Raw genomic sequence first — 19,189 nt, forward strand, 5'->3', positions numbered from 1 at the left:
GTCTTGAAATATTTTTTTTCCTTTTATTAGTATAGTTTTACTATTATGATTGATGTTTTTTATACTTCTTCAGTTTATTGTTGGTCAGTCTTCCAGTGCAACCAAGGGGAAAGATTCTGCTAATGAGTAGTTTCAGAGTAGGGGGTCTATAGCAATCTGGCTTGTTCTGTTTTAATAGGAGGTATATTAGTTTTCTAGTATTTGCAGTGCTGCTCTTTGCTGAGTATAGCGGTAACTGAGTCCTGGGAGTTAGTGTTGTTTTGATATGGCAGATTTGTTTCTTGGGATAAACTGATAATCTCGGCAGGCTGTGATAACTTTTATTGTACTGTGTTTAAGTATTATAAAAAAATATAGTATGTGAGTTATTGAAACAGTGTAGGGCCTGTCTTGTGAGTGTCTCTGAATTGACATCTGAAGAAGGGATCTATGTAGTTTTAAAAGCTTTTGTACAATATTTTTAGATGCATGTATTTTTATTTTACATATATTTTTAGGTAGCCTGAAATATTCTGTTTACCTAATAGGAGGTGTCTTGGTGTTTAGGGCCTGGTGTAACATTTGCAGTGTTGCCTTTTCATAATAGGGTTGTTGTTGCTTGAGCACCATTTTGGTATGGGAGGTTCACTATATTGTAATTCCTTATTCATGCCTTTCTGAGGGCTAAGCCCATGCCCAATGCATGTTAAAATGGGTCTAATGTCATATGGGTTCCAAATATCTTCTGTGACTTAGGGAGAAGGGAGTTGAGGGAGTGAGACTGCAGGAGACTTGGGGGAGAGGGTTTTGGGAGGGCAGAGGGAACTGAACTAGCAAGGCAGCTGGTGGTGACTCAGGGTGGGGGGAAGGTGAGACTGAATCCCCTGCTATAAATTTCATCGCATACCACTGGTCAAAAAAGAGAGGAGCTACTTGCACCATCACTACTGAGGAAAGTGAAACCAGAGAAGGGGAAAGCTATCTACCCCACTGGCACAAAACCAGCGATAAATGTTACTAGCATTCACAATTGCATACCTTTGTGAGAATTGCTTCCCTGATTTCACTCCTATAAAATTCAAATACAGAAGCCAATTGAACACTGAAAGCAATTTCTGAGTGGCCATCAGCAAAGTACAGACATATGTTAGCAAGTGAGTTCTTTCAAGCAAGCCTAGATTGAACATTAAAACTGTCAACCTTTGTTTTTTTAAATATTTAGGTACAGTTGTTTAACATTTATACATCACAAAACAAACCCACCAAACACCAATTATGTATTCCAGCACACTAATTTGTAAACAAAATCAAAACAGCAATCTGCTGGTATTCTTTATAATGCACATTTATACATGTCATACTCTTTTTAGTGGGTAAGATTAGTTAGATTGGTTGAATTAGTTAAATTACTATAGTTTATAAAACAAGGCAGGAAGGGAAGGGCTCAGAGTCCAAATAATGTGATTAGTGTAGAATTTATGTGGGAAAATTGAGAACCACTGGTGTCGACAGAGATAATATGAAGTACAGCCTCTATAGATATCATAGCTGGTTCTCAAATCCTGGTTATCATTAACTTTCTTTGTCTGCACTTCATTGCACCTTTTTTCATTAAATAATGGACATTATTTTTTCCTTGTGGAAGGTACTTACAGAGGCAAGAAGGACAGCACTCGCCTTCAGTAAACGATGGATTGACACAGTGCACTGCTGGACAAGTGATTTGATGGCAAACTGTTTTAGAATTCTGTATAGGAAAAAATTTGAAAATGAATTTAATTTAATTAAACGCAAGAATATAATTATATGACACTTTTGTATCGGACAATGAATATAATATGTATATCAACAATTTTATTCAAAAATGTTCGCTTTCCCAAAACATAATATCAAATTAAAGAGATTATCTGAACCATCAAAAATATACAATATATAAATATGTTTAAAAGTCCCACTTTTTCTAAAACCAATATATGCATGAATGTATTTGAGTGCAAACCTTTTTCTTATATAAATAAATGAAATCTTTTCCTTAAGTTTTCATATTCATTTTTTTTTTATTAAAGATTTCAAATATCAAAAGATAAGGATGTTAGGGTCTGTATCTGCCTTCTTGTTAAATGATTGTTCTTGATGGTTTTAGCCTTTGTTAGATAAAGGCTGTAATTAGGTAATTTTGTGTCTCTTGTATTGTTGGTGGTATACTCAGATCAATCAACCTTTAGAATTTGCTCAGTGTCCTATCAAACAAATACTGTCCTCCCACTAATAGAGCTTCTTTCTTGTGCACTAATTTACAGAAGCATCTGTTCAGGCCCGATTAGATCAAGTTAGGTACATGTATATTGTACAGGCCGAACTTTAATTATACTTCTCAATTGCATAACAATGTGCCTGTGGAAATTCTAGTGAAACTGTACTTTGATGTGAAAAATGTAATCAAATATCTGTAAAAACAGCTGTTAAAATGTGAAAGAAATATTTGAATTTGTATTTCCTTCAATTATAGAGCATAAAACTGTTGCATATTTTTGTGTACACAACTGATCTAGAATGTTAGCCACTCATGGTGGTTTGTAGTAGGGATGTGAATCGTTTTTTGACGATTTAAAATATCGTCCGATATATTTTAAATCGTCAAAAAATCGTTAGGGCCACGATACAATACCAATTCCCCCGATTTATCGTTAAAAAATCGTAAATCGGGGGAAGGGGGAGGGCAGGAAAACCGGCACACTAAAACCCCCTAAAACCCCCCCCCGACCCTTTAAATTAAATCCCCCACCCTCCCGAACCCCCCCCCCCCATGCTTTAAATTACCTGGGGATCCGGCGGTGGTCCAGAACGGCGGCGGTCCGGAATGGCCCCCTCAATAGAATCGTGTTGTCTTCAGCCGGCGCCATTTTTCAAAATGGCCGCCGCAAAATGGCGGCGGCCATAGACAAAAACGATTCGACGGAGGAGGTCGTTCCGGACCCCCGCTGGACTTTTGGCAAGTCTTGTGGGGTCAGGAGGCCCCCCCAAGCTGGCCAAAAGTTTCCTGGGAGTCCAGCGGGGTTCCGGGAGCGATTTCTTGCCGCGAATCGTTTTCGTACGGAAAATGGCGCCGGCAGGAGATCGACTGCAGGAGGTCGTTCAGCGGGGGTTCCGGACCGCCGCTGAACGACCTCCTGCACTCGATCTCCTGCCGGCGCCATTTTCCGTACAAAAACGATTCGCGGCAAGAAATCGCTCCCGGAACCCCGCTGGACTCCCAGGAAACTTTTGGCCAGCTTGGGGGGGCCTCCTGACCCCCACAAGACTTGCCAAAAGTCCAGTGGGGGTCCGGAACGACCTCCTCCGTCAAATCGTTTTTGTCTATGGCCGCCGCCATTTTGTGGCGGCCATTTTGAAAAATGGCGCCGGCTGAAGACAACACGATTCTATTGAGGGGGCCGTTCCGGACCGCCGCCGTTCTGGACCACCGCCGGATCCCCAGGTAATTTAAAGCATTTGGGGGGGGGGTTCGGGAGGGTGAGGGATTTAATTTAAAGGGTCGGGGTGGGTTTTAGGGGGGTTTAGTGTGCCGGCTCACGATTTTAACGATTTTTCACGATAGTTTACACACCCAAACGGCAACAATATGATTCCCTCCCCCTCCCAGCCGAAATCGATCGTTAAGACGATCGAGGACACGATTCACATCTCTATTGGCCACTGTTGGAAACAGGATGCTGGGCTTGATGGACCCTTAGTCTGACCCAGTATGGCATGTTCTTATGTTCTTATTGTAAGTCATATGATACTAACTGAAAAGAAACCACTATTGTCCCCAAAATTTTGAAATAAATTAAGAAAATGTAGTATTCTTACTTTTATTTATTTCAAATCATTAATCATAAGTTTTCTTTCAATTTAGAGACTAAAACCCAGTTGCAAGTTTTCATGCACGCATCTTCAGGGCTGGTGCTAGCATTTTTGCTCCCCTGTGTGAGCAATTATGGTGTTGCCCCCCTCCTCGTTTTTTTTTTAACACAGAATACCCCACCTCAATTAAACATACAAAACACAGCCTCACCCTCACCAAATTCAGAGACTATAAACTATAAATTCAGAGACTATAAACTATAAACAGAAACTTCAACAAGCCAAACTCCGTATGCAATGCAACAATGGAGAAACGAAACATCACCAGTGCTCATAAATCATTCATCAAACAATAAAATCAAGGAATATAAATCAATCACATTAGTAAAACCATACTTATAAAAAGCATATTTCCAATGATCTAAGGAACATAATAACATCCAATAATTAAGAGTCATACAACATTTTAAACATTTTCCAAACAACAAAAATTATTTCAAAATGGCAGACTCAGACATCCAATAAGTAAAACTAATAAGGATGGAAAATTCACCACTCTCCATATCTGAAAACTTTTTTTTCCAGTCATCCTGAGTAAGGCATGGATTAGCGAGGCAGCCGAAATTTTCTTCACATGCACCCCCCCCCCCCCCCCCCCAAGCAGGCTCCCATTCACAAACACAAACAACCTCAGATAGGTTCCCCTTCATACACACGTACACATCCCAGAGAGGTTCCATACACATACACCAGATAGGTTCCCATTCATTCACACACTCCCCAGATAGGTTCCCATTCACACAAACCACAACCTCAGGTCAGGCTTTCATTCATTCATTCATTCATACATACACATATACCAGCGGGAGCCATTCTGCTGCTCCTCCTCATGTGCTGGCCCATGCGCTAATCAAACCACGTAAGTCTAGCACTTCCTCTATGCTGATGTTGTGCATTGCGAGATCAGAATAGAAAATGTGCTAGCTGCATGTGTTTTGAACAGCATGTGCCAGCACCGAGAAGGAGCTCCTTCTTCTTTCTTCGGCCGCTGGTGGGATGGGATCCACCATCGGCCTTGGAAGCCTTATCTTCTTCCAGGCTGCCGGTGAGATGGGGGCCCACCGGCAGCCTCAAGGACCTCTTCTTCTTCTGGGCTGCCGGTGAGATGGGGTCTACTGGTGGCCTCACAGGCCTTTTCTTCTTCTGGGCCACTGGTGGGATGCGATCTACCGGTTGTTTCCACCAGCCTCTTCCTCTTCTCAGCCACCAGTAGGACAGGTCTGCCGGTGGCCTCGTAGGCTGCTTCTTCCACTGCCCCTCTGGGTTTGCTGCCTTGTGCAATTGCATCGTATGCACACCTGGTAGCGCCGGGCCTGCCCATCTTCTAGGGTGTTAGCAACTCCCAGTACTTCTAGTTTAAGGGCCCTGGGCTATATGCCAGTCATGTCCTGCCTCCCCCCCATCCCCAGTACTTATTAACTTTTGTTTTTAGTTACTTTTTATATTCTGTTTTTTCCCACAAGAGACCAAAGTGGATTACAACAGAGAAAATAATCTATGATTTAATACAATCAAAGCATATTAAAAAAAATTATATAACACATTAAATACAATAAGAATTCTGAAAATCAAAATCAGTGTTACAAAATGGTAGGCCATCAAAACCTCCAAAACTAGATGTAATTTTATCTTTAAATTCATATCAATTTTCCAGCTAGTGACCACTCAAAATTATACTGCTAATTGCAACAGTAATTCCCATATTACCTGAGCAATACAACATTGGTCCCATGGATATTTAACCTGAGGGAAATCCTGTTTAAAAAGCATTATGGCCTTTTTGAAGTATAGATATAAAATCACCACACAGAAGCTCTACATCCTCACAATATAATTAAATTAATCTAAATAGAGAGGATCTATTCAATTTATTCTTATTATATTACTATTTTAATTACAAATTATCAGGAACAACACCATCAGCATTAGTGCAACTATAGTTTAATCCAACGCCTCTCGCCACGCAATGGGCCGCAGGCAATTTCAGCAGTTTGTCAATGCCACTATCGCCATGGATTTTGTTTTAATGTCATTGAATCCTAAGATTTATATACTTAGCCCCACTGTAGATTTTAATTCAAAACTGACAGCTAGTAGTTCCGGGTGGGTAGTTGTATAAAAACCCTGGCATGAACTAGAGATACAAATTTGAATGCCGAGGCGCCATTACTGCATTAATTGGAAATCTAGCAGAATTTATTTCGTGAGCAGTAGAAAATGGTTTAAAGGTAGGAAATTGTGGTGAGAAACGGGATAAAGATTATGTGATGTTTATTGGGAAGTGTGTGGTGATACGTGGGTATGTGGTTGGTGAGGATTTTTAATTTTTATTTTAATGTTGTTCATGTTTCCTAGGTCAAATTGAATGACTAGAGCACTGGAAAGGCAAAACTGAATTTGAGATACAAGGCATCCCCTGAAGAAGACTGGAAACAGTCGAAACATAGCCCATGTCGGGACAGTTTTGAATTAAAATCTACAGTGGGGCTAAGTATATAAATCTTAGGATTCAATGACATTAAAACAAAATCCATGGCGATAGTGGCATTGAAATATAAATTTACAAATCTTAGGATTTAGCAAACAATAGTCTTTTTGGTTTGGGGATAAAAAATAATAAAAAATAAAGTTTTTAAGTGGATTGAATAAAATGTCATGAGTAAACAAGGAACAACACCAAATGATTACACAGTGCTTGACAAACTGCTGAAATTGCCTGCGGCCCATTGCGTGGTGAGAGGCGGTGGATTAAATGCTGATGGTGTTGTTCCTGATAATTTGTAATTAAAATAGTAATATAATAAGAATAAATTGAATAGATCCTCTCTATTTAGATTTCTTTTTGAAGTATAGACAAACTGAGGTCCATATTCAGACACAGTCCGGTTAGCAAAGTTAGCTGGACAAACTTATGGCGAGTTAAGCAGCCTTTTCTCTAGGCCCTTCTCTCAGACTTCCTTCTCGTGCCGTGTTGTAGGCCATGGCAGTCCCTTTTTGCGTTTTTTGTGTGTGACGGCGCACCTATGAGCCTTCTTGTGCGAACTGTTAAGTGTTTTGCTGGGTGTGTTTTTTCTCACATGTAGGTATGCAGTTTTTGTGCAAGTATTTCACTGCATTTTGTGCATATTGCTAAGTGCATAATTGTGCCCAATCCTGTCGCTGCATGTGTGCCAAGTGCATACTAACATGGCAAAGGGGCCAAAGAAGTCAAGGCGCTTAGCCATTTGTGCTGCATGCCATGTAAGAGCGATACAGCTGAAGCTTTCTAAAAGCCTGTATTGACACTGCCTGGAAGCTCGAGGAGATTTGCTTCCTTCTGATTTTGCCGATGAAGGTCCATCCCCTCAGTCTGAGGGGAGTGGGGCCAAAGGCAACAAAACAAGGGGGTCCCCTTCTTCAGTTGATCCACTGGCTGAGTTGTCTTCAATGGAGACTCGCTCTCAGGCCATCAGGATCACATGCTCAAAGTTCCCCTGTGTCTACCACCATGGGCAAATGCTATGGTGCTATGCTTCCTGACGATCTTTGAGCTGATGTGGATCAAAATGTTACTGATGATGATTTGGGTTGCTCCCCTCTTGAGGAAGGGGAGAGTCCCCTGGATTTAGAGCTGCATAGAACTCTTCTCCATTTCTTTCATAGAGATGAGTTGCCAGGTCTGATATCTCAGATTCTGAAGACCCTTGAAGTGGCCTGGAGTGGCTCGTCGAGTCTGTAGAAGAAGGATCCCAAATTGGTCACTCTACACAAAGCCTCATGTTTCTTTCCTGGAAAGAAACATGGATGCTATTCCTGGATGCTATTCAAGAGTTGACTTTGAATGGAGAGCACCAGAGGCGACCTTTAAAGGGGAGCATGCCTTGGCGGGCTAATACCCTTTGGATCAGCAGGCCAGAGAGCAGTTGCATTTCACAAAAGTGGATGCATTGGTGTGTTCTGTCACTAAGTGAACCACCATCCCAGTAGAAAGAGGGGCAGCTCTAAAAGATGCTCAGGATAGGAGGATTGAAGCTATCTTTAAGCAAGCCTTTGAGGCAATGGCAATGTAATTGCAGATTTCTTCTTGTTGTACTTTGGTGGCTCGAGCTACTTTGCATCTTTCACAAGACTCTGGCAGAGCTGTTTTGGTGATAGAACTGGGGGCTGCATTCTTGGCTGATACGGGATGTGACTGGGTTTGCATAGCCACCAGAGGATTGCTTCTGTAACAGCATCTAGATGACAGCTGTGGCTGCATAATTGGTCAGTCAACACTGTTTTCTAAGTCCAATCTCACTAAGCTGCCCTTCAAGGATTCTCTTTTGTTTGGCAGTGAGTTGGAAAAGATGGCAAATGGATGGGGGGAAGCCCAGGTCCCTCGTTTTCTGAAGGATAAAAAGCCGGCTTCTCGGCCCTTTCAGGCAAGAGGCCACTCTTGTGACTACATGTGATTTTGTCCTTATAGGGGAGCTTCTTCTCAGAGATCTCGTCCCTTCGGTTGGTCTCAGCTCTTTTGCCCCAGAAGGCCTGGGAAAGATGTGGGTTCTGGGAGTGGAGCCTCTTGATCTTCTCGGTAAAGGTCAGTGGACTCACTTGCTAGTGCAGGACATGGCAGCTGTATATCTCGCTATTATTAGAGATGGGTCCAAATTACATCGGACTAGTGGTTCCTGGAAGTGATTTGGGATGGTTATGCTCTAGAATTTCTTTGCATTCCTACAGATGCCTTTCTGATATCTCCATGCAACTCCCCTCAGAAGAGGGAAGGATTGGACACTGCTTTGAAAAGACTGTTAGCCCTAAAGGCCGTGATTATTTCCAAATTGCAGCAAAATACGGGCCACTATTCCATCTATTTTGACATACCCAAGAAAGAGGGGCCCTTTAATCCCATCCCAGATCTCAAGGGAGTCAACTGTCATTTGCGGGTTACTCATTTCTGAATGGAAACTGTACGCTCTGTCATAATGGCAGTTCAATCAGGACAATACCTCACTTCTCTGGATCTGAAGGATATGCATATTCCCATTCACTGGGATCATCAACAGTTCCTATGAGTTGCCATTCTGGGTCACCATTACCAGTTTCAGGCCTTGCCCTTTGGAATTACCACTGCACCCAGGACCTTCTCCAAGGTCATAGTGGTGGTAGCAGCGTTCTTGCACAAGGAAAGCATTCTGGTGCACACATATCTGGACGACTGCTTCATTTGAGTCAAGTGTGTGGAGGAAAGTCTCTGGGCTTCTCACAAGATAGTCTCCTTACTATAAGAGCTAGAATGGGTGGTGAACTTAGCCAAGAGCAAATTACAGCCATCTCAGTTGATAAAGTATCTCGGCACTCACTTCGATATGAAGCAGGACAGATTATTTCTGCAGGAAAGTCGAATTAAAAAGTTGATTGCTCAAGTTTGCACCTTGATAAGCGCTGCTCACTGACAGTGTGGTCTTATTTATAGGTCCTGGGTTTGATGGTGGCACATTGGAAGTAGTTCCCTGGGAAAGAGCTCATATACGACCTCTTCAACGCATGTTGCTTTCCCGCTGGAGCCTGCAGTTGCAGGAATACATGGTGAGCCTTCTCCTGCCATTAGAGGTGAGCACCAAGTTGCAGTGGTGGTTGCAGGAGGATCATCTCAGGAAGGGAGTTTCCTTGGAGACATCGGATTAGTTAGTGCTCACAACAGATGCATACCTTCTGGATTGGGGGGCTCACTGTTAGGAGTTGATGGTACAAGGTCGCTGGAATGCTGAGGAGTGGCAGTGGAGCATCAACTGCTTGGAATCTTGGGCGGTTCATCTAATGTGCTTGCAGTTCACTGAGTGTCTGGAGGCTTGGGTGATCCAGATAAAGTCAGACAATGCGACAATTGTGGTTTACATCAGTCATCAGGGTGAAACCAAGAGTCAACAGGTGTTGGAGGAGATATGGGTGGAGCAACATCTGTTGGGCATATCTGACTCTCACATTGCTAAAAAAGACAATGTCAGAGCTGACTTTCTTAGCAGGAGGAAACTGGACTCAGGAGACCTCATTGTGGAATGCTGAGGCCATCCATACCTAGTCTTGTTGGCGACCTCCAACAACGTGAAAGTTCTATGGTTCTTCAGTCACAGATGGGACCTGAAAGTGCTGGGCATTGATACTCTCATTCAGGTGTGGCCAAGGGGCAACCAGCGTTATTCCTTCCCACCCTGGCTCCTAATAGGCAGTATCATTCAGAAAATTGTGAGTCAAGTTGACACTGTTCTTTTGGTTGCTCTGGATTTGCTCCGGAGGCCATGGTATGCCAATCTGCGAATACTGCTGGTGGGCAGTCCCCTCAGGCTACCACCTTGGAAGGATCTGTTGTGGCAGGGCCCATTATATATGATGATCCGGGTTGATTTTGTCTTACAGTTTGCCATTGAGAGGGCTAGATTGTTGAGACGTGGTTATTCACCTGCTGTGATTTCCACTTTGCTCTGGGCCAGGAAATTTTCTACATCTCTGGCCTATGTTAGGTTTGGAGAGTTTTTAAGCCCTGGTGTACTGAGTGAGATTCTCACCCTCTCAAGGTGAATATCCCCTCAATTTTAGAATTCTTACAGGGTGGATTGCGTAAAGAACTGGCCCTTAAGGGCCCCTTAACACCTTTAAGGTTCAAGTGGCAGCCCTTGCTTGTTATAGGGTTGAGTCAATGATGGGTCTTTGTCTTCCCATTCCAATGTTTTGGTTCTTGAAGGGAGTTAAGCATCTTTGACCTCCTTTGTGGCTACCGGTGCCTATGTAGGATCTTAATCTACTCCTGGAATTCTTGGCAGGTCCGACTTTTTGGCTGCTGCGTGGTCTTTCCTTGCAGTTTCTTATCTTAAAGATGGCTTTTCTAGTGGCAATCTTTACTGCACATCCGGTTTCTGAACTGCAGGCCCTTTATTGCCATGAGCTCTTTCTGCATATGACTCTGGGACTGGTACAGCTTCAGACTGTGCCCTCTTTTTTGCTGTAAATGGTTTTGGAGTTTCATTTGAATCAGTCCATTTCCCTGCCTACCTTGGACAGGAACAGAGATAAAAGAGTATCATCTTTTGCGTACCCTGGACGTCAAGCAACATTTGCTGCGGTACTTGGAGGTTACTAAATCTGTCTGTAAGTCTGATTGTCTGTTTGTGCTCCATGGTGGCAGCAAACAGGGTAGTTCAGCGACGCGGACAACTATAGCCCATTGGGTTAAGGAGGTCATTACGGCCGCCTATGTGGCTGCAGAGATTCCTTTGCCAAAGCATATTAGTCTGCATTCCATGAGGGCTCAGGTGATATCATGAGTGGAACTTCGATTATTGTCGTCTGTCGAGATTTGTCGAGTGATGACGTGGTCGTCATTGCACACCTTTTCCAAGCATTACCACTTGAATGTTCGGACTCAGGAGGATGCTGCATTCATGTGGGCAGTGTTGACTGGACTGCGAGCAATCTCCCACCCTGTTCAGGTGTAGCTTTGGTACATCCTACCGGTGGGGATTTGCCTGCCTGAATGCAGAGGATGGAGAAATTACTACTTACCTGATAATTTCTTTTCATCTAATGAGGGTAGGCCAATCCCTGACTGCGTTTTACCTTTGGCTCGTGTTTTGGTGCAGACATTGCAGAGTGTTGCTCCTGCTGTTTGTTAGAAGACCAGTAAGGGGCTTATCCAACCCCTCAGGTTAGTGAATGTTTATTATTTTGGCTGAGCTCAGCATTTCTTATTGGATGGAAGCATGAGTAGTTGATTGTTAATAATCACTTTTGAATTTAATCAGTTTGTCAACAACAAGCCCCTAGCGAAGATTATCAACTGTTCGCTAACCCAAGGAACTGTACCGGACACACTGAAACTATCCACACTCAAGCCGCTCCTTAAAAAACCTAATCTGAACCCTTCTGACCCATCAAATTTTCACCCTATTGCTAATTTGCCATTTATAGCCAAACTTATGGAGAAAGTAGTAAATAGTCAACTCTCAGAATACCTAGAGGAAAACAAAATTCTAGCTCCAGCACAATTTGGTTTCCGCAAATCCCTCAATACGGAATCCCTTATCATTTCTCTGACGGACAAAATCTACTCAGGCCTTGATAAAAAGACCTCATACCTGCTGGCTCTACTCGACTTGTCCGCGGCTTTCGACACGGTAAAGCACTCCATTCTTATCAACCGTCTTGCAGACATCGGTATAACAGGAACAGCTCTGGACTGGTTCAATTCATTCCTCGACAACAGAAAGTTCAAGGTCAGAATAAACAACAAAGAATCGCCCCAGGTCAAAGCCTCTCTTGGCGTCCCTCAAGGATCCTCGTTATCCCCCACTCTATTTAACATCTACCTCCTACCACTCTGTCGACTCCTCACAAACCTAAAAGTGACGCATTTTATCTACGCCGACGACGTCCAGATCCTGATACCAGTATCAGATTCAATAGCCAAAACTCTCAACTTTTGGAACAATTGTCTACAATCAATCAACACACTCCTCACTAGCCTCAATCTGGTGCTCAACACCTCAAAAACTGAACTGCTACTCATCACACAGGATGAAAACTCCTCATCAAGTCAAACACTCGTGACCACGCATGTAAGAGATCTAGGAGTAACCATTGATAACAGACTGAATTTAAAAAAATTTGTCACTAACACAACTAAAGAATGTTTCCACAAACTACATGTACTAAAAAACTTGAAACCTCTCCTCCACCTAAAGGACTTCCGTACGGTTCTCCAAGCTATCCTATTTTCGAAAATAGACTACTGCAATTCCATCCTAATCGGCCTTCCAGCAGTCACCACAAAACCACTACAAATGATACAAAATTTCGCAGCCAGGATTCTGACCAACACCAGCAGATGTGAACACATCACCCCTATACTAAAGAGCCTACACTGGCTCCCCATTAAGTTCAGAATCCTTTATAAAGTGCTAACTATTATACACAAATCCATCCACTCACAAACAGTACTCGAATTAAATCACCCTCTCCAAGTCCACACAGCTTCCAGACCCATCAGTCAAATGTATCTAGGCACCCTCTACGTACCCCCAGCCAAATCTTCAATGAAGAAACGTGCCTTCTCGATTGCCGGTTCCACACACTGGAACAATCTTCCATCAGACCTCCGCCTAGAACCATGCCTGCGGACTTTCAAGAAAAAATTGAAAACCTGGCTCTTTACGGAAGCCTTCACTTAAACCCCATGCTAACCTTAAAGGCCTACACTTAACCAATATACAAGAGAACCAGTCCAACTAGTTTAACCAGTTTCCTTCTTCCATGCAGTTTTTACTGCTGCTTTCTATCCATTATATTCTTCTTTATAATTATTCATTATTCTTTGTCTCATGTTCAATGTCTAGTGATCTCTGATTATTGCTCTATATCCTATATTTAGTATTATTATTATTATTCACCGTTCTCTGCTTCATTGATGATTTGTTCTCTGATTATTGATTATTGTCCTATATACTATATTTATTATTATTATTCATAGTTCTTTGCCCTGTGTTCAATGTTTATTGATCTCTGATTAGTGATGATTGTTCTATTGATTTTGTTCGGTTGATTATTGTTCTATGTACACCATATGTATGGTAATTCTGGTTATATGTAAACCGAAGCGATATGTACCAGTACATGATCTTCGGTATATAAAAAGTCTTAAATAAATAAATAAATAAATAAATTTGACTTTTCCAGAGGATACTAGCAGGCTGATATTGGGGCAGGACTGCCCCAATATCCCCAATGAGGAGGGCGTTCCATTGTTTAGGGCCTTGCAGGCCCTAAACAATGGAACGCCCTCCCTACCACTCTCAGGCTAGAGCCATGTTACGCCAAGTTCAGAAAAAAACTTAAAACATGGCTCTTCCGACAAGCCTACCCTGATTAAGTACACCGACTTCTGCAAGTATCTTGCCTACGCCTTGTATATTCCTGTAAATAGTCCGTTGCAGTTTTTATTTATTGCTTTAATTCCTCCACCTCCTGCTCTTTGTATACTCCTCCTGTTCGCCCTCCCTGTTCATTGTAATTTCTACCTTTAAAGTTACATTGTAAACCGGTATGATGTATGCATACTAATACCGGTATATAAAAGTTTTTAAATAAATAAATAAATAAATAAATAAATATATCCATGACATCAAATTCTTACTCCATCTTTATCTGCTGGCAAAAGTGCATAATCCATTGGTGGTGACTGGCTTGTCCTCATTACAAGAAAGAAAATTATCAGTTAAGTAGTAATTTCTCTTTTGGGGAAAACTAGTAGTTGATTGGATCTACTCATGTTGACAGTACTGAGTGAGATTCCTTCTTTTCACAGAGGTGCCTCCTTTCCTTCCCTCTGTGGCAGGGCCAGTGCAAGGGTATTAGGCACCCTAGGTGAACCTTCTGCCTTGCACCCATACCCCCACCCCTCCCCCAGTTTCTTCTTTTCTCGTCTGCAAGGAGGATGTGTACTGCTTGCGGCCCTCCAAGTGTCTGCATTTCTCGGCCGTGAGCAGGATAGGTTCCACTCGCTGCCTACTGAGTCTCTACTCCTCTTGGCCGTGAGTGGGATAGACTCCACCCATGACTCCACAGGGCTGCTCTTTGCCGCCCCCTAATGGCTGTCATCATAGGCGACTGCCTAGTTCGCCTATTGGGTCGCACCAGCACTGCTCTCTGGTGAAAATGCCCCACTATTTTCCTGTACCTCTGTATCAGTTCCTTCAGAATTAAGCTGCCATATGCCTTCTTGGCTCCCAGGGCATCCTTTCCTGCCAGGTGTAACAAGTGTGTAAATTAACTGAATCCTTCATAGCTCCCATCTTCCACTGCCTTTTTCATGTTAGCACCACTGACTGTCACAAAAAGATCTTTCCTGTGCTACATCCCCACTGTCCTTCTGCTATTAATACACCAGCATCTCTTTTCATTATATTAGACTGTGGAACTACAGGACAATGACCCCTTTCACCTGTGGGTCACACAGCATGACTAGCATGTAAGTATTCAGCTTATGGTTGCCAACTGTCCAGATTTTCTCCGGACAGTACATAATTTCAAGGCAGTGTCTGAAAGCCACATTCAAGGTTAAAATGTCTGGAAATTGTAAAGATTTTAACCCTCCAGTTCAACACAGCAGTATATTTCCTAACTAGCCTGAAGGAGCTGTGGTTTCACTCCACAGCCTATGATGGTGCTACATTAAGACTGAGAAATTGCCTGAGCAGTTCCTTTCCTGCAGCAACAGCCAATGCCCTGAGACTCCTTCTTCAGCCCTCCACCATGACACACAATTAAAGACCAAGCAAGGCTGCCAGTACCTCTCCTGCCACCCACGGTATACAAGAAAAAGCCCATTGGGGTCATTGGTATCTCACCTCCCACCCAACTTGCAACAAATAAAGGTCCTGCAAGGTCATTGATGCCTCCTCTCCTGCTTGTGGTGAACAAAGAAAGGCCCAGCGAGGCTACTGACACATCATCCTGCCACCCAGGATACATAAGGAAAGGCCCAGTGGGGTGTCAGCATTCTGAAGCAGAGGCCCCAGCATGAGAGTGGCAGTGAGTGAGAGACAGCTTGTGCATGTGTGAGAGGGAAAATCTGATACAGCTTGGGTGTGAGAGAGGGAGTTAGTGCCAATGAGTGAGAGACAGCTTGTGTGTATTAGAGTGAGAGAGAGAGAGCTTAAGTGTATGTGTGTGTGTGCGCATGTATGAGAGAGAAAAAGAGAGAGAAAAAACACTTGTGTATGTGTTAGAGAGGGAGAGAGCACCAGTGAGTGAGAGACAACATGTTTATATTTGTGTGTGTATAATAGGGAAATTATGAGATACCTTGTATGTGTGTGAGAGGGAAAGGGAAACCACCAGTGACTAAGAGAGAGCTTGTGTGTATGAGAGTGAAGGAGAGAGCACCAGTGACTGAGAGTGAGCACAAGTAAGTAAGCGACAGCTTGTGTGTGAGAAAGACAGGATGAGAGATCCTGTATGTAAGAGAATGAGGGAGAGAGAGCCAGTGAATGTAGTAGACCAGACTGACAGACTAAAGAGTATCAAATCACCTGGACCGGATGGTATGCATCCTGGGGTACTGAAAGAACTCAAAAATGAAATTTCTGATCTATTAGTTAAAATTTGTAACCTATTATTAAAATCATCCATTGTACCTGAAGACTGGAGGGTAGCCAATGTAACCCCAATATTTAAAAAGGGCTCCAGGGGCGATCCAGGTAACTATAGGCCATTGAGCCTGACTTCAGTGCCGGGAAAAATAGTGGAAACTATTCTCAAGATCAAAATCGTAGAGCATATAGAATGGTTTAATGGAACACTGTCAACATGGATTTTCCCAAGGGAAGTCTTGCCTAACAAATCTGCTTCATTTTTTTTAAGGGATTAATAAACATGTGGATAAAGGTGAATCGGTAGATGTAGTGTATTTGGATTTTCAAAAGGCGTTTGACAAAGTCCCTCATGAGAGGCTTCTAAGAAAACTAAAAAGTCATGGGATAGGAGGCGATGTCCTTTCATGGATTACAAACTGGTTAAAAGACAGGAAGGAGATCCAAGATTGCCGCCACAAGGTGAACACGGAAACGAGCTAGCTCCGCGTTTTTGGTTTTTCTTACCTTGCTAAAAAATTTCCCCGAGATAATTTCTTTTGTTCCAATGCCGCACACTAAACTCAAGGCTAGGATAAGAGAGGTTTTGGCCTCAACACCTGAACCATTACTACGGCAAACGCGGATCGAAGATTCGTTCCCTGGTTTGCAGTTTGAGCCGCTGGCGTTGATGGCGTGGAGCGGACGCCACACGCCCTGGCTGATGAGATTTCTCTTAGTCCTGGCGTGCCTACAACCCCCTCTCTCTCCTGCAAACCCCTGATGCAAGGGGATTTGGGTCAACAGCAGGGAATCTCGCCGAACCAACTCACAGGAACAACAGATCCCCAGAGAAGCAGCACAGATTGTATGCCGGCTTCGGTGAGCCTAGGAAGTACAGGCTCCAGGGGAAGTGAGTTTGGAGCGGAGCGTGTGGAGCGAGATGAGGAGGGCCCTCTGAACCAAGGAGGTGAAGAAGAAGGGATTTGCGTAACGCTGAAATATCCACTGAGTGTTCCAGATAAGGTAACCTCTGAAGAAATATGGAAAGCTCTAACAGTAATGAACAAAGCTATAGTGGACTTAACAAATGCAGTAAAATTGAGCTTAGAGAAATCTAATGGCTTGGATATGAGAGTCCAGATAATGGAAACTAAAGTTGTGAATTTGGACAAAGAGATTAGCAATATGAAAGAAGTTCAGGTTAACCTCATAAAGTCTGAATCATATGTGAATGGCAAATTGGATATCTTAGAAAATCAGATGCGGAGAAATAATTTGAGGATTCTCAACTTTCCGAAAACAAAATGGATGCCTTTAAAGGACTTAAGAGTTACTTTATAAATATTTTGACATATTCTGAGGAAAAGTTGCCTACACTGATGAGGGTTTATTATACCCCAGGAAAGAAAGGAGCAGATAGAGCATCTCAGGAACAAGAGTGGATGGTTAAAGATAATTCCCCTGACAATCTGACAGATTTCATTGAGAAATCATTTGAAGCTAAGATTGAGGAGCTTGCAACAGTTGTTCTGTCTTTTCAACAAATATCTGACAGAGATGAAGTACTGAGAAGATCTTTTATTTATTTATTTATTTATTTATTTATTTATATTCTTTTTTATACCGAAATATAGCAGGCTGCCTTCATTCCGGTTTACATTGTAACAACAGTTTCATACAGTGAACAGTTATAAAATTATAAATAACACCAAAAATCATTCTGCATTATTCTATGGTTTTCAAGTAAGAGTATTCCCAGATATCACAAAAAGAACTCAAGAGAAAAGAAAAGCTTTTTTGAATTTGCGAAATGAAGCTGTATCTAGAGGGCCTAAGTTTAATTTGAAATACCCATGTCGATGTATATTGGTTTATAATAACAATAAGTACATATTCACTGAGTTAGATCAATTACGCACATACCTGGACTCTCACTCCAGTTAGGAACAGAAGGGTAGGCAATTTAAAAGAAAATATCTGCAAATAATCTTGTGTTGTTATCTTATTAGATGTTTATAATTTTTTTTTCTTTATTACCGCTTTAATGCATTGGATCTCCCTATTTGCTTATAATATGGGAAACAATTTATGTCTAGTAATAATCTAGAATGAAAATTTGGAATCCTTTCCTAAAATTTTATTTTCCTTATTGTTTTTCCTTTTTCTTATGTAAATGTTTCAATTGTAATTGAAATAAAAATTCAATAAATTAAAAATTAAACAAAAAAAAGACAGGAAAAAGAGAGTAGGATTAAATGGTCAATTTTCTCAGTGGAGTGCCCCAGGGATCTGTACTTGGACTGGAGCATTTCTATATATATATATATATATATATATATATATATATATATATATAAATGATCTGAAAAGGAATAAGACGAGTGAAGTTATCACAAAATTATTCAGAGCAGTTAAATCACAAGCGGATAGTGATATATTACTGGAGGACCTTACAAGACTGGAAGATTGGGCATCCAAATGGCAGATGAAATCTAATGTGGACAAGTGCAAGGTGATGCATATAGGGAAAAATAACCCTTGCTGTAGTTACACAATGTTAGGTTCCATATTAGAAGCTACCACTCAGGAAAAAGGTCTAGGCCTCATAATGGATAATACTTTAAAATCGTCGGCTCAGTGTGCTGCAGCAGTCAAAAAAGAAAACAGAATGTTAGGAATTATTAGGAAGGGAATGGTTAATAAAATGGAAACTGTCATAATGCCTCTATATCGCTCCATGGTGAGACCGCACCTTGAATACTGTTTACAATTCTGGTCACCGCATCTCAAAAAAGATATAGTTGCAATGGAGAAGGTACAGAGAAGGGCAACCAAAATGATAAAGGGGATGGAACAGCTCCCCTATGAAGAAAGGCTGAAGAGGTTAGGGCTGTTCAGCTTGGAGATGAGACGGCTGAGGGGGGATATGATAGATGTCTTTAAGAAGATGAGAGGTCATAAATGAGTAGATGTGAATCGGTCATTTAACCTTTCGGATAATAGAAGGACTAGGGGGCATTCCATGAAGTTAGCAAGTAGCACATTTAAGTCTAATCGGAGAAAATTCTTTTTCACTGAATGCACAGTTAAGCTCTGGAATTTGATGCCAGCGGATGTGGTTAGTGCACTTAGGGGTAGATTTTAAAAAATTGCGCGATCGCGTACTTTTGTTCGCGCACGGACTTTTATTCGCCCCCGGACTGCCTACTTTTGAAAGC

At 42.1% G+C, this 19,189-nt stretch overlaps 1 protein-coding gene across 1 annotated transcript in view; it reads right to left on the reverse strand.

The window, feature by feature from the left end:
- The window catches only part of THBS2 (thrombospondin 2), a gene marked incomplete in the record, with an annotated part of 874,147 nt that overhangs the window by 473,832 nt on the left and 381,126 nt on the right, over positions 1-19,189 (reverse strand). Inside the window, 1 exon segment of the mRNA XM_029594286.1 lies at positions 1,633-1,726. Within this exon segment, the coding sequence (XP_029450146.1) occupies positions 1,633-1,726 (94 nt within the window).

This window comes from Rhinatrema bivittatum, chromosome 3 (assembly GCF_901001135.1).
Source record: "Rhinatrema bivittatum chromosome 3, aRhiBiv1.1, whole genome shotgun sequence".
NCBI classification, from domain to species: domain Eukaryota; kingdom Metazoa; phylum Chordata; class Amphibia; order Gymnophiona; family Rhinatrematidae; genus Rhinatrema; species Rhinatrema bivittatum.